Source organism: Perissodus microlepis, chromosome 10 (assembly GCF_051167445.1).
Source record: "Perissodus microlepis isolate ML-2025 ecotype Zambia chromosome 10, ASM5116744v1, whole genome shotgun sequence".
NCBI classification, from domain to species: domain Eukaryota; kingdom Metazoa; phylum Chordata; class Actinopteri; order Cichliformes; family Cichlidae; genus Perissodus; species Perissodus microlepis.
Window position 1 is genome coordinate 14,605,511 of NC_140470.1, and position 13,149 is coordinate 14,618,659.

The 13,149-nt window shown below is 41.5% G+C and overlaps 2 protein-coding genes across 4 annotated transcripts in view; one reads left to right on the forward strand and one right to left on the reverse strand.

Annotated features, from left to right (window-relative positions):
- Window positions 1-5,085, forward strand: part of nrg2a (neuregulin 2a) — a 76,151-nt gene extending 71,066 nt beyond the window's left edge. For both annotated transcript variants that reach the window (XM_084942317.1, XM_084942316.1), the window contains exon 11: window positions 2,136-5,085. In XM_084942317.1, the coding sequence (XP_084798443.1) occupies window positions 2,136-2,790 (655 nt within the window). In that variant the 3' untranslated portion in view covers window positions 2,791-5,085. The remainder of the gene's footprint in view (window positions 1-2,135) is intronic.
- A 1,689-nt stretch (window positions 5,086-6,774) lies between these two features.
- On the reverse strand, window positions 6,775-12,698 carry slc22a6l (solute carrier family 22 member 6, like). 2 transcript variants are annotated; one of them, XM_084942318.1, is made up of 12 exons: window positions 12,616-12,698; window positions 12,343-12,373; window positions 11,758-12,263; window positions 11,567-11,670; window positions 11,268-11,422; window positions 11,006-11,174; window positions 10,780-10,903; window positions 10,578-10,693; window positions 10,269-10,483; window positions 10,076-10,184; window positions 7,781-7,984; window positions 6,775-7,532 (listed from the first exon to the last, which is right to left on the reverse strand). In XM_084942318.1, the coding sequence occupies exons 3-12, from the start codon at window positions 12,160-12,162 to the stop codon at window positions 7,445-7,447; spliced, it is 1,689 nt and encodes a 562-aa protein (XP_084798444.1). In that variant the 5' UTR covers window positions 12,163-12,263; window positions 12,343-12,373; window positions 12,616-12,698; the 3' UTR covers window positions 6,775-7,444. The 2 variants fall into 2 exon arrangements, with proteins under 2 accessions (XP_084798444.1, XP_084798445.1); XM_084942319.1 differs by having other exon boundaries at window positions 12,343-12,668.
- Window positions 12,699-13,149: the final 451 nt, after the last annotated feature.

A 13,149-nucleotide genomic window follows, 5' to 3' on the forward strand; every position in this document is an offset into this window, starting at 1 on the left:
ACTACTACATTACAGCTTCACATTACTGTAAAAACAGACTTTTACTACAGTGTAGATTGTATCAGTGAGCTTTAATGCTCCTAAACATTGTTGTTCAACAAAGCAGCTCTACAGTAAGCCATTAGGAGTTTTAGAGATCATTTCTTCAGCGGCAATTATTGTCTGTCTGTTTTACTAAAACAGCAACAGATTGTTTTGCTGCCGCAGATCATTTGTGACCTGTCAGTATGAATTGCATTTTCTGTGACCAACAGCAACTGTGAGTGCTGCCAAGTTGAAACTGAACTGATCAGGCAGAATTAGTCTTCAGGATCTACATCAGTTCTAGTATCTTGCTTCATGCATGCTTGATAACACTTATCATCGCCTAATCCATTTCAGATGGAAAACAGTACTGTGTAGTGATAGCTCAAACTGACAAGCTGATCCTAAAGGAAACATAAGATGCCAATGGAAAAGCAGCTGTTTATTTTTTTAAGACTACTTCTCAAAAGTCACTTTGTTGAATATACTTAACCCCTAAGTGAAATGCTTCATACAAAGTGGTACAGTCTAGAAGCATCCAGCAGAACAGTCTGCTCGGTGGGATTCATTATATTGAAAGGTACAATTGGATTTACCTTACTTACCTTTCCAAACTTAAAATGCATAACAGTCAGACCAAATTATAATCACATTTTAATTGATTAATATATTAACCAGTACTAACATTCTGTTCTGCACCTTTGGATTTAGTACTGAGCCAAAATGGAAGTATGAAATGGATGTATCAAGGAGGCTGGAGCTCCTATACAGAATCCAAGCCAACTATCAGTACCTAAGAAAACCTTACCGAACAAGACACGTGCTGCCTTTTATCTGCTTGAGTTCTTAACTTAACTGACAATACCCGCATGCAGCATCTGTGCATGACCGCTAGGTTGTGATGCAGCGACAGATTACATGTCCTCAGAGTCATTCCAGGTTGCACGTACGTCTTTGATCATGGTGGCAGTTTCTGCCTCAGCTGAATGAGTGGTGTTGCGGGGATATCTGAGGCTTGTGTCTCATATAGCAGGTTTCCTAGTTTCCTAAAGGAAATAAAAGTAAATAAATAAAACACTCTGTACACACAGGTCCAAAGTGAGTCACCGTCAGCCATCCATAAATTCTAACCTGTCTTTCAGGAATGTTTTGAATTGTTGTTGCTTTTTTTTTTTTTTTAATATTACAAATGATGGGAAAACTCTGCATCTGTAGCGTATGCGCTTCTGATGTCTAAATATAGATTCTCAACATTAACTTCAGCAATCAGGCACGGTGTTAGTACGCTCATTGAATGGCTAAACGTGGGTTTGTTTTGAAGAGTTTTGTAAAGTATAGCTACAGATTTGACTCGTTGATCTTGTTGGGCAGGTTGATCCAGAGCCTACGGTTATTAAAGAAGAGAGTTAAGTCCTCGTCCTTCTTCCTCGTCAGGACTGAAACCTGGCTGCTCATAGTAGATCATCAAAAAACTGATGCAAATGTTAGCTATTCAAGCTCTGCTGGGGAAAAACATTGGATGTCTGTGTACTAAATCCTGAGCCATGTTGTTATGAAAGATTTCTGTACCAACATTAATAAACACAGTAATGATGGTTTTACTTTTGTCAGTCTTGAACATTAAGCAGTATTGTGCCTGTGTTGGGTTATGCAATCCAGATCACAGAGGAGACTCCAAGGTGCTTTTACAAGTGGAGATATTATTATATATTATATTTCTCATTAGAGATGTTTAAGCTCTGCACACAAAAGCAAAAGCAGTCTGAGCAGTAATCGAGTAGCAAATATAACAGTAATATAGTTATCCACACTGCAGAGGATTGCTGGAAGTAAACTACACTTTGGGGCAACCTGTAGCCAACGCCCAGTGCTCCACCTACAGCAGGGAGCGGTGCTGCTCAGGTGAAACTCTAAGCTAAACGTCTCTATCGAAAAGTAATGAATATTTAAGTGTACGTGCAGCTTCAGGGTATAATGTTCATTAGTTTAAAGAATACCTTTAAAACATTCACACTAGGTTAGTGTATGTGCAGCTGTCTTTGTCAGCACTATTCTTTGTTCTTCTCCAATTAACTATGACCTCCTCCTCCTCCTCTCTGTATTTACCACAGATACGTATCAGCCCTGACAACACCAGCCCGCCTATCCCCAGTGGATTTCCATTACTCATTGCCCCCGCAGGTGCCTACCTTCCAGATCACATCCCCCAATGCCAGCCACGCCATGTCGCTCCCTCCTGCTGTTCACAATCCGTACCCCCTGGAGGATGACCAGCCTCTGCTGCGCCGCTACCAGGTGCCCCTACACGATGCTCATTGCCAGGAGCCTTACCGGCAGCAGCGTCGAACCTATCTAAATGACAGCAGGGGAAGCCTTCCCTCCAGCCCCTACCGGCTGGCTGAGGATGAAGACTATGAGACCACCCAGGAGTATCTGTCCTCTCGGGAGCAACCAAAGAGAAGTGGGTCCAGTGGAACTGGAAGCCGGCGCTGGCGGAGATCCAGACTGAATGGCCACGTGGCCCCACGAGGATACGAGGCATCTCGGGACTATGGGTCTCGAAGCTGTCTAACAGATAGTGAGTCAGAGGAGGACGGCGAGAGCACGCCCTTCCTCAGTATGCAGAACATGAACGCCGAGCCTTCCACCATCTACAGGCCGGCGGACAGTCGGACTTCTAACTCGTCAGGGCGACACAGTGGGCATGGGAACACGCATACGAGACTCACACAGTCACGCTCCAAACCGGACAATACACCGCATTAAAGAGTGATAATGAACCGACAAAAATCAATATAGTATAGACCTGCATCTATAAGAAATATTTTTATTTTATATAACTGACAGATATTCTAAACAAATGAAATATTTATTTTCATTTTAGCAAAAGTTGTCTACTAGTTAACAGCAAAGACTTTTTTATAGGGAAAACTCTATTTATATGTACATTTTGATTTACAGCATAAAAAGATGTGCCAGTTTTTTCACAATGTTAAAAAATAGAGTAATATTGTGGTGCCTTTTGCTGTATGCCGATGCCAGAGGGCCAGTGGAGGTTTTTGTAGCCTTTCTTATATGGACGCCTCATTTTTTTATACACATTTATGTTTTTGTTTTTCCTCTCTGGTTTCCTATTTACTTTCTTTCCAAATTGCATTCTTCGAGAAGTCTAACCCCTTCCATATCACGCGATATAAACCACTTCAACATAAAGTGTATGTTTACATATGATAATATGATTCGCCTGTAGGGTTTTCTTTTATGATTTGGGATTTATTAGAACGCCTCATAAATGCGATGTAGATTCTTTTCTTTTTTCTTTTTTTTTTTGCCCGCTAACTAATGTCTACCAAGAGAAAAAGAGTCACAGAGAGTGAGAAATTGTGTTGTGTGTGCATAAATGTCTGCGAGTGTGTGTGCGTGCGTGTGTTTGTGCACGCTCGTGCGCACCTGTGTGTGTTGCTTGCATGCGTTTGTGACTGTTAGATGAACTTCACTGTTTGTTGTGGTAACATCAAATGTGTGGGTCTACTGGTGTCTCAGGAGAGTGAGAGTAAAGAGTCTCGGAGGTTCACAGAAAAGTGGTTAATCAGAACAGTGACCCCAGTGTAGGTGAGCAGGCAAGGCTGCTGTAGGGTTGTATGTTATGCAGGTCATTGCTTGATGTGTTTACAGCTATTCTGCCCCTCCCCAGCCCGCCCCATTTACGTCCTTTTTTAAAAAAAAATTTTTGAAAATGATTATTTCCCAGCAGGTTTTCCTTGTTTTAGCCTGGTATGTGGCCAACAAACACTGAGCCGCTTGGCACAGGGTGACCCCTGCTGTCAGAGGCAGTGGCAAAACAAAAAGATTGCGTCTGTTTTCACTCGAATCCCACGCCTAATCATCCTTCTGTGTCCATTCTGTTTTCGTGGCTTACGTTTAAGGCCACCAGCGTCTCAGGATTTCCACATGCATCCCCCCGCCTCCACCTCAAGCCCTGCTCAACCTCTTCCTTAAGTTTAGGTCTACCTAAGATTCAAGTTCTCAGATTCTGAGGACCTATGTGTTAACACGCAGTTACTAGTACCCCGATCATTCCCATGCAGAGAAAAGTAAAGTCAGGTGGAAGCAGCTCAGTGGATCACAGTACAGAGCATACTAGACAATATTAACGAAATAGCTGTGAAACTTTGGAGGATCATATGATGCAAAAATATGCAAACTTTCTATTTTGCTGTTTGATTACATCATTTTCTAAGAGGTGACTGTAGTGTGTTGTGTGGAAAAAAAAAATGTGATGCCTATAGTGTAGAATGAAATAACATGATACAAATGCATATTTACCCGAGTTATTTTTTGAAAGCCATTATGCAGCCGTCTATCATGTTTTCAGCCTTTCTTGTTCACTTAACGTCACGTCCATTGAATGACTGTGTCTGTGAATTATTTTATCACTCGGCTTAGATCCCTCCACCTTACGTGCATACTTCCCAGTAATAGCCGATAGAATCCAAATAGTGTCTCCTCTGATAGCAATGTGTACTGCTTTGTCTTGTTGACTGATGGAGTCATTTAAAATTTAGCCTGTAAATGATGATTTTGAAAGTGAATAAATTCATTTTAAGCCCTTTGTCCTCCACTGAGGGAGAAGTAAATATTTGAAAGACATCTCAAAGTCACAGCCGTCAGTGTGGCTCGCACAGAAAGGACAGCTGATGTTTCATCTCTGTCGGTACATTTCTGCTCCTCCTTATTAAAAATAATGGAATGCTGCAATTAGGGGGGGAAAATGCCTTTTAAACACTGATCTGCAATTCTGACTGGTATATGGTAAATGCACAGTGGCACGGCAATAGAGGATGGTCACACATCGGTCACAACATGCAGATGTTTTCATTGAGTTTCTCACCTCTGGGTCTAATTTTGTATGTCAGAAAAGTGCAAAAGAAGACTTCACCTCCAGTTTAAATGTGACAGCCCCTTCACCCTGCCAGTCCTCTCACCCATTTGAGATGCTACCGGGCACGTCCAATCAGCCTCTTCTGTTGAAATTTATGACCCCCCCCCCCCCCCCACCCCCACCCCCACCCGACCCCACCCTCGCTTGAAATGTTTGAACACCTCTCCTCTGCATGTCCTTGTGGTCAAGGTTAGATGGGTGCATGGTTTAAAAAAAAGAGATTTAAAAAAAAAATCACACAAAAAAAGCAGCAGACAATTCTTTTCCAGTCAGTGAAAGTGTATTTCATTTAACATTCAGCAATAAAAAAGAACCTTTCCCCATGTCATTCCTGAAATATGCTAGAAAAAAGAAAAAACTTGCGAGATTGTCATAGATTGTAAAATACAATGAAAAATGAATCCACCTGTTCATATGAGAAAATAAATCTTTATTCATATCATTTTACGTTGTAGTCATTTCTATAGACCGCCTTGCTCTGTATTTTGATTCATCTCTCTCTCTCTCTCTTTTTTTTTTCTTGGCTTGGGGTTGGACTCGTCTGGCGTGCGCAAGGTGTCTCAGGAGAACACGCATAAAACCTGACAGTGAAATAAAATCTATTTAATACAGTGATCGAGGGTTTATATGTTGTAACCAAAAGGTTTTAGATAGCAGTTTCATACAGTTAGTGCCAGACACACACAACAATGCATTTGTTGCGTGAGAGCAAGAGCACTGGCGAACTTTAACTATTTCAAAGAGGAAAGTACGAGCCTTAAATTGAAAACATACATGTTGATATGAGGATATAAGTATGAATCTATTTATTGTAAATCCTGGTTTGTTTGGGTTTTTTCTCTCCAGACAGATCTTTTAAGGAACACGAACCAAAGCATACTAGTATTGTGACGCTGCCTGTTTTGTTAATCATGGATGACTATATGGCCAAAATATCAACTGTTCTGATAAATGAGAGTAGCTACAATATGTGAAATCCAAGTCCAATATCTAAACACTGAAAGACAAAAACCTCAATATGGTCAAGATTTCATTTTAGATTTAGTTTTCCACATTTTGTTTTTTTCCTCACATGGATACCGTCCCGTGATGGGAAGTTCAGCTCCTGCATTGGCATATATGCACCACTAGATGGTGTCACAAGCAGCAAGATGCGGAAGTCTTCAAATCACAAGAGTTCACCCTATGTAGGCGTGAGTGGTCCTCCGCATCAGCACTGTTTCCTCCTTTACCAGTAACATCCCCCCTCACATCCGTGTAACAGCAGTAACTGAGAGAAAAGCAGCAAATCCGCTGAACCGATTCAAGGAAAAGGACGAGACCAAGTAATGTTTCCATAATATTCACTCTTATCATTCTTTTCGCTGACCACCATCCGTTTAATAATTACATTGATAACTACTGCATTACATTTTTGCTTGCGTGATGACACTCGTTTTCCAGGTGGTAACTGTGAGAACTCTAGAGAGCGGCGTTAAATCCAGATCGTGCAGCGTGCTGAGAACAAAAGTAGTTGAATAAATTAAATGGACTCTGAAATCATTTTTCAAAATCTGAGAAACTACAACATTTCTCGGAGGCTGTCTTATGAAAAACACAAACAAAATCCTCTGACCCATCCAAGCTACCTGCTTCAGCAACAAAACACTGATCTGCCTTTCAAACATTAACTAGGGTGTTCAATTTTTAAAGAGTGGGGGTTCATTTCACATAATTCATGGGAAATCTGCCTTGTGAACACAAGAGTAAATCTCTTGTGTTCACAACAACAATGCTAGAGCAAAACTGTGTGGGGGGGGGGGGCAGTGAAAAACAACGGCATGTCAGATTCCTGCTGTGAATCTATTTATTTAGTTTTTATACTTTGTGCCCTCTGTTGTGTGGCTCATCTGCTGCTTTTATTTAAATCCAAATCCTTGATTTCTTGTTCTGTCTCGTTTTAGTTAATTCAGCTCAAAATGACTCATGAAGTAGACTGAAAAGGGTTTTACTAGTATTTGTGTTCAAACGTCCATAAAAAAGACAGACTTCGAGATTTAAAAAGGATTATAAGAAGTCTTGATTTAAAAGAAAAAAAGGCAATTGTTTTCCAATACGGGCTTGTGTATAGAACAATAAAGACACCAGTGGATGCCGTCTTTAACCTGTGAAAGGCCCAAATAAAGAAATCGCTCTACACATTCAAAATACAAATAAAAAATAATAATAATGACATGTACAAAGTAAGATTAAGATCCTGAAATCTACTGATTGTCAGATAAACAGGTCTGATTGTCCACAGCGTTCTTTTCACGGTGGCGTACGCTTCGGATTTAACTCATTTGTTCACAAAACGAAAGAAAAAACATTTGTCCAGCAATCATAAGGTGAACCAAATTTGTGAAAATCAAATGAACAGAGAAGAGATAAAAGTAGCACTCACTCTACTTTCATTAACGTGTGGAGTACAAAAACATCAGAAGTACAACACAAATGCCCTCAGGCAACAGGCTTTAGGAGGTTTGCCCCGGTGTCTTCCAAGATTATTGTTTCTTTTGGTGACATTTTGGAGCGTTTCCCAGATCCCCTGTGTGCAAAATAGAAAATGCAAATGTGGATATATTATTTTTTTTCTCCCTTCTCTCCCTCTCTCTTTCTCTCTTCTAGCTTTATGTGCTTTTTTTGGCCTTGAGTAAACCATGATGATTTGCTATTTGCTGTATACGTTACCCTCGAGTCCTCCTGAGTTCTGTTTCTAAAATTAATGTTTTGATTCTGGGACATGCAGAGATAAAATAAAAGGAACACATGCTGCGTCCTGGAACTCAATCTTACCTCTCCTCCACATCTTGTATTGTGTCGGGAAGGGGTGTGCCAAGCGTTTCTGGAAGAAACATAACAGCAACCCCACTGAGGATAGGCGCCCCTCCATAGATTAAACCTGGTAGCCAAGGTATGTAGTCTCCCGTGAGGCGCACCATGGGGGCCACCATAGCTCCTACACGTGCCATACTGGACACCAATCCCATGCCATTTTGACTAAGAGAGAAGACATAAAACCATAAAACAGCTGCAAACAGTCGTAACTACACACTAGTAAAGTCAGAGATTGTGTCAACAGAGGGTCAGTAAATATGTAAATTATTTTAGTGATAGTAAAGAAGTGCATGTGCAGTCTTAGACTATTAAAATGTCATGAAACCATATATTAGAGCAGAGATGTCATTATGGGCCACATCCAGCCAACTTTGAACTTAAGTGGGCCAGACCAGTGAAACTCCTCAAACTCCTCTTTATATCAGTGTAAAGAAGTTTGTCTACACATTTAATACCTTAGATGTCTTAATATAAGAAAAATCAGCACAATTTCAACGGTACAGTTCAGGTTTTCTACATGACAAAGACATTATTTGGAACTCATTGCTTAGACCAGTGGTTCCCAAACTTTTTTTGCTGGGCCCCCCTTTGTTTTACAAGAAAAATGTTCGCGCCCCCCCCCCCCCCCTCCCGCGCGTGCACGTGCACACGCACAAACACATCCTCCAACCACACACACCCATATTTTGCTCCATTGCGGTTTATTTCACACCTCAAACATTTAGTAAACAATTAAGCAAATACAAGTAATCTGCAATAAATTACAGGCAGTAAGAAAATAAACTACTAACTCTTTTATGCTACATCCACACCTACACGAGTATTTTTGAAAACGCAGCTGTTTCCGCCACACGTAAACGGCGTTTCGAATCATCTGAAAACGGAGATTTTTCAAAACTCCTTTTCTGCGTTTACCTGTGGACGAGGAATACAGAGTTGGTCACGCAACGTCAAAGGTATGTGCCTTTTTTCACGTCACGCTGTGCGCCACGTTATTGTTTACCGGAGATGAATTGCAGAATGGCAGATAGAGACAAAATACTGTTAATCTGACTATCTTCGGTTTTTACAGGTTTACATACACACACGCAGTTACTGTGCCTTTATTTAGAAAGACAGAGGCATCACGGTGTGATTATTTTACGTGTAGTTGTTTTTTTTCCCCCTGTGTAATAATATTCAACATTGCTATCAATTCATTTTCGAAAAATGCCTCTGTGCAAAATGGGTTGAAAAACATAAACAAGTGTGAGATACTGTTTGTCTGTGATTTAGACAGGGGGAACAAATCGTGGCAGGATCAGCCTGATGTTATTTGTATCCCACTGTAACTTTACTGTATAAAGAGCTAACATCTCCAAAATGTCAGGAGTAGTTAGTCATTACAACAAGTGTTTGAACTAAAAATCAAGAATGTGGGATACTGTTTGTGATTTGAAGAGCCCAGCGAAAACCAATTCTGCAGGGGAGACCTACCTCGGCACTTGTGCAGGTGAAGCCAAAGGGAAGATATGCTTCACCATATTTTCTAGTCTTTGGCTTAGGAATGAAGTTGGTTTGGAAACATATTCAGCTATGCTTCATCTCCTGCTTTGCGTTTCTGTGGCCGCCCCGTGCTAGCAGTGTCCAAGCGTTTTGTCCCCCACCTTGCAATGGCTCTGCGCCCCCCCCCCCCCCCCCCCCCCACAAGGGGGCGGGCCCCACACTTTGGGAAGGTCTGGCTTAGACCGTCCTTCAGTTATAAAACATAAAAAGTTTGGTAGCACTTTATAACATGACCTGTGAATAATTTGCAGGCAAGTTAGGTTTTTGCAAAAACATTCAAACAAGTACACTGTTTGTACCCTGTACTTGTTTCACTTGTTTGCAAAAACCTGACATGTTGCCCATAAAATGCATGTAAGTACAGGGTACTTGCGCATTGTTGCCCGCAAATTGCATGCAAGTACAGGGTACTTACAGTGTACTTGTTCATTATTTTTTGCAAAAACCTGACTTGTTGCCCTCAAAATACACGTAAGTACAGGGTACTTGCCTGCAATTTGCAGTTCATATTATAAAGTGTTACCAATAGATTTTCCAGTTCACAGAATTTGTAAATCTACTACTGTATAAAAAACAAAAAAGCAGCCACCCCTGGATTAGCGATTATCCTTAGTTGTTGCTCTTCAGCGAAACCTAGATTTCATTGTTAAACCAAAGTCATCTAGATTCCTTACTGATAGTTTTATGGTTTTGCCAGATGAGACTTACCGAATAATGGTTGGGTACAGTTCTCCAGTGTAAAGGTAACAGCAGACGAAAGATGCAGCAAGACAACCTTTACCCACAACAGCCAGAGAGGTCCGCAGAGTTTGTTGATCTGCAAAAAAGCGGAACATCCATCAGGTCACTCACTTGTTTCTCCTCAGCCTTATCTTGTGCACATGTCTGTGTTCTGACATACCATAAGGTACCAGCAGGTTGATCAAGATAGTGACCCCTGCGATGATGAGAGCAGCAGACTGCGACGGCCGGCGCCCTATATAACTCATAGTCACAGCGATGATGATTTTAGCTGGTATGTCAACAGCTCCAAAGATCACTTGTATCAGGTAAATATCCACTCCAAACTTTTGCAGATCCATGGAAAGGCCGTAGTAGGCAAAGCTGGTTGATAACCTAAATATAAAAATACACTTGGTGTCACTGCAGTTTCACAGAAGGTGCTGTAAATCTGTCACTGAGTGTTTCTACAAGAGCAGCACACACACACCAGGCAGCTGCCAGACAGACTGTGCTAATCCTCATGTAGGGTGTGCGGAACAGATCCAAGGCAGTGTAGGAGCCCTTTGACATGGACAGCTCATTCTTCATGGACTCCTGGAGCATCTGTGCACAAAGAGAAAACATTGTTAATATACAGTCTGTTTATGTGAAACACAGATTTATGTCCCACAGTTTAAATATTCCCTTACCTTAATGTCAATTTTTTCTCCCTCATCACACCGTCCGTTTAACTTAGCCACACTTTTAAGTCCCTTGATCGCCTGATCAGGTTTATTCTTTAAGGCCAACCATCTTGCGGATTCATGAAACCACCTATAAGGAATATTGGTTAGGTTTGCTACACTTTTTAAAAATGTTTTAGCTTACATTGGTAACTATAGTTGAAACTTTTCAGTTCAATGATTGCCATCTCACCATGCGTAGAGGAAGAACACATAGAAAGGCAAAGACACAGCCAGGGTTAACCACCTCCAGTCCCGGATGTAGTAGGCCATCAATGCCAGGATCAGCTGGCCCAGTGTGTAACAGTAGCCAGTTATCGTGCCCACCACAGTTCTCACACGAGTGGGGATCCACTCAAGAACTTGAAACAGATGAAACACATTTTCATAAGATTGGGAGCCCATGTCATCAACATCCCTTTAGTCAAGTAAAATAAAGGAACTAAAAATCATACTGAGGGACAAGCTGTTGAGTGCTATGCCAGATAGAGCCATGCCACAACCAAACCGGAAAAAGCAGAACAGAGGGAAGGAAGGAGAAAATGCAGCACATGTTCCAGAGACCGCCATCAGAAGGTAAGACATGAGCAGGAGGATACGTCGACCATATCTAGAAGACATGAGGGCCATCGGTGAAACATTATTTGACTTGCTGAACTGTTTATTACTCATGCCACTGGGCAATTAAGATTTTTCTTTTCAAAGACGAGTCAAAATGTTACACATTCAGCTTATTGTATATTATTGGTGTTACTTGTCTGCAAGGCTTCCGAAGAGAAATGCTCCCACAAGCACGCCTCCCATGTAGATGGTTTGTCCCATTTGCTTCAAAGAGTGCAGGTCACACACTAAATGCCACTAGCAAAAAATGCACATTACAACATATGAACATCTGCACTGCGATGACAAGTTGACTGAAACAGTGTGATAAAAATGCAGTTTTACATCAGATATGATTGTGGAGCTTCTGTCAGCCATGTTGTACGTCCAGCCATCTATGCATCCTTGCAGGTCAGCATCCAGATCATCCACACTGTTTCCCTCATTTCTCAAATTGGAGGTCCCATTTTTATCCAGGAGGTGCCACTGTGGAACAACGTAACGCTGGCACCTGTGCAATTTTCCTCTGTGGTCTTGTGGTACTGTGATCCGCAAAGCTTCCTCTGGGCTCAGCTGGGACTGTGAGAGATTTGAGTGAGCGCTACAGTAGTGAGGAGGCACCGCAGCCACAAAGTTTTGCAGCAGGTTGTGGCTGGCCAACATCAGGATGGGTATGCAGAGGAGGGTTACGTGCAGGATTTGGAAGCGGCCTGTGCTGCCCACCTGCTCAAGGAGGTCGCTGAACCCCATGCTTTTGTGCAACTAGAACACTAGAAGGTGACTTTAATGTTAATGGCACTAGATTATGCTGTTGTTTCCCAAAGAACTTGGTTCCGGCACCTGTGACAACACTGAAAAAAAAACTGGTTGTGAAAAACAACCACTGAATGTTGTGATAGCGTTAAATATTAGAGAGTTAAACAGACTTACCTGCCGAGTTAGTCTTCTCTAATTAGATAAACTGGAAAAAGAATGCACAGTGACTATGTTGGTTACTGTAGCATCGCCATTAAAACAATTAATGCAGCTCAAATGAATGCTAGCAAAGTGGTCCACAGAAAGTCCTTAAAAAACAAAGCTATAAATGCTAAATAAAGTTAAAGTTGCTGCACCATGGAAAAGTGAGCAATCGGCTCACAAATTCCAAAAGCTTTCCTGAAGTTTGGATTACTCGAAGTACACTGTGAATTCTTGAGGTATTACCAGCTTGTTCTGCGAAAGCTGAGGTAGAGTACTCTTTGTTGTATAGTGGCAGCGTCAAGTCCTTCACTGCAAGTGAGCTTCAGCATCAAGAGTGAGCACATAACTATGCTCAGCTCGCTGCTCTGAGATGCACTCCCTGCCCTTTAGTGACTACATAACACGAAGGGCAGTGTGTGCGCACAAACGTGTGTGTGTGTGTGTGTGTATTTGTGTGTGTGTGTGTTCATACGTGTCAGGCCGGCTGAATTTGATTTTCTTTGTCATTTTCTTTCTTTCTTTCGTTTTTTTGAAATATTCTTTTCTTTCTTCTTGAATTGTTCGCAAATCAAGCAAGGGCCGGTTTGCTGGTAATATATGTACAAAAAAGGTATACGACACCTTTAAACAACTGAAAAACAGCAAGTACGTGTTTGACTTGTTGCATCATGCTGATAAATATTCAGCTATTTGAAAGATCTGTAACAAGCTTTTGTTACACAACAGAATTAGCAGTCAATCAGTGACCGCGTAAGGTGTCCTTCCATTTGTGCAATG

Bases quoted from the DNA above. Each gene is read 5' to 3' on its own strand.
- slc22a6l (XM_084942318.1), bottom strand. From the start codon at position 12,162: ATGGGGTTCAGCGACCTCCTTGAGCAGGTGGGCAGCACAGGCCGCTTC. The intron at 11,175-11,267 runs GTATGATTTTTA...ATCTGTTTCAAG, and splicing joins ACTCAACAGCTTGTCCCTCA to TTCTTGAGTGGATCCCCACT. The intron at 10,904-11,005 runs GTGAGATGGCAA...TATTCCTTATAG, and splicing joins GTGTTCTTCCTCTACGCATG to GTGGTTTCATGAATCCGCAA.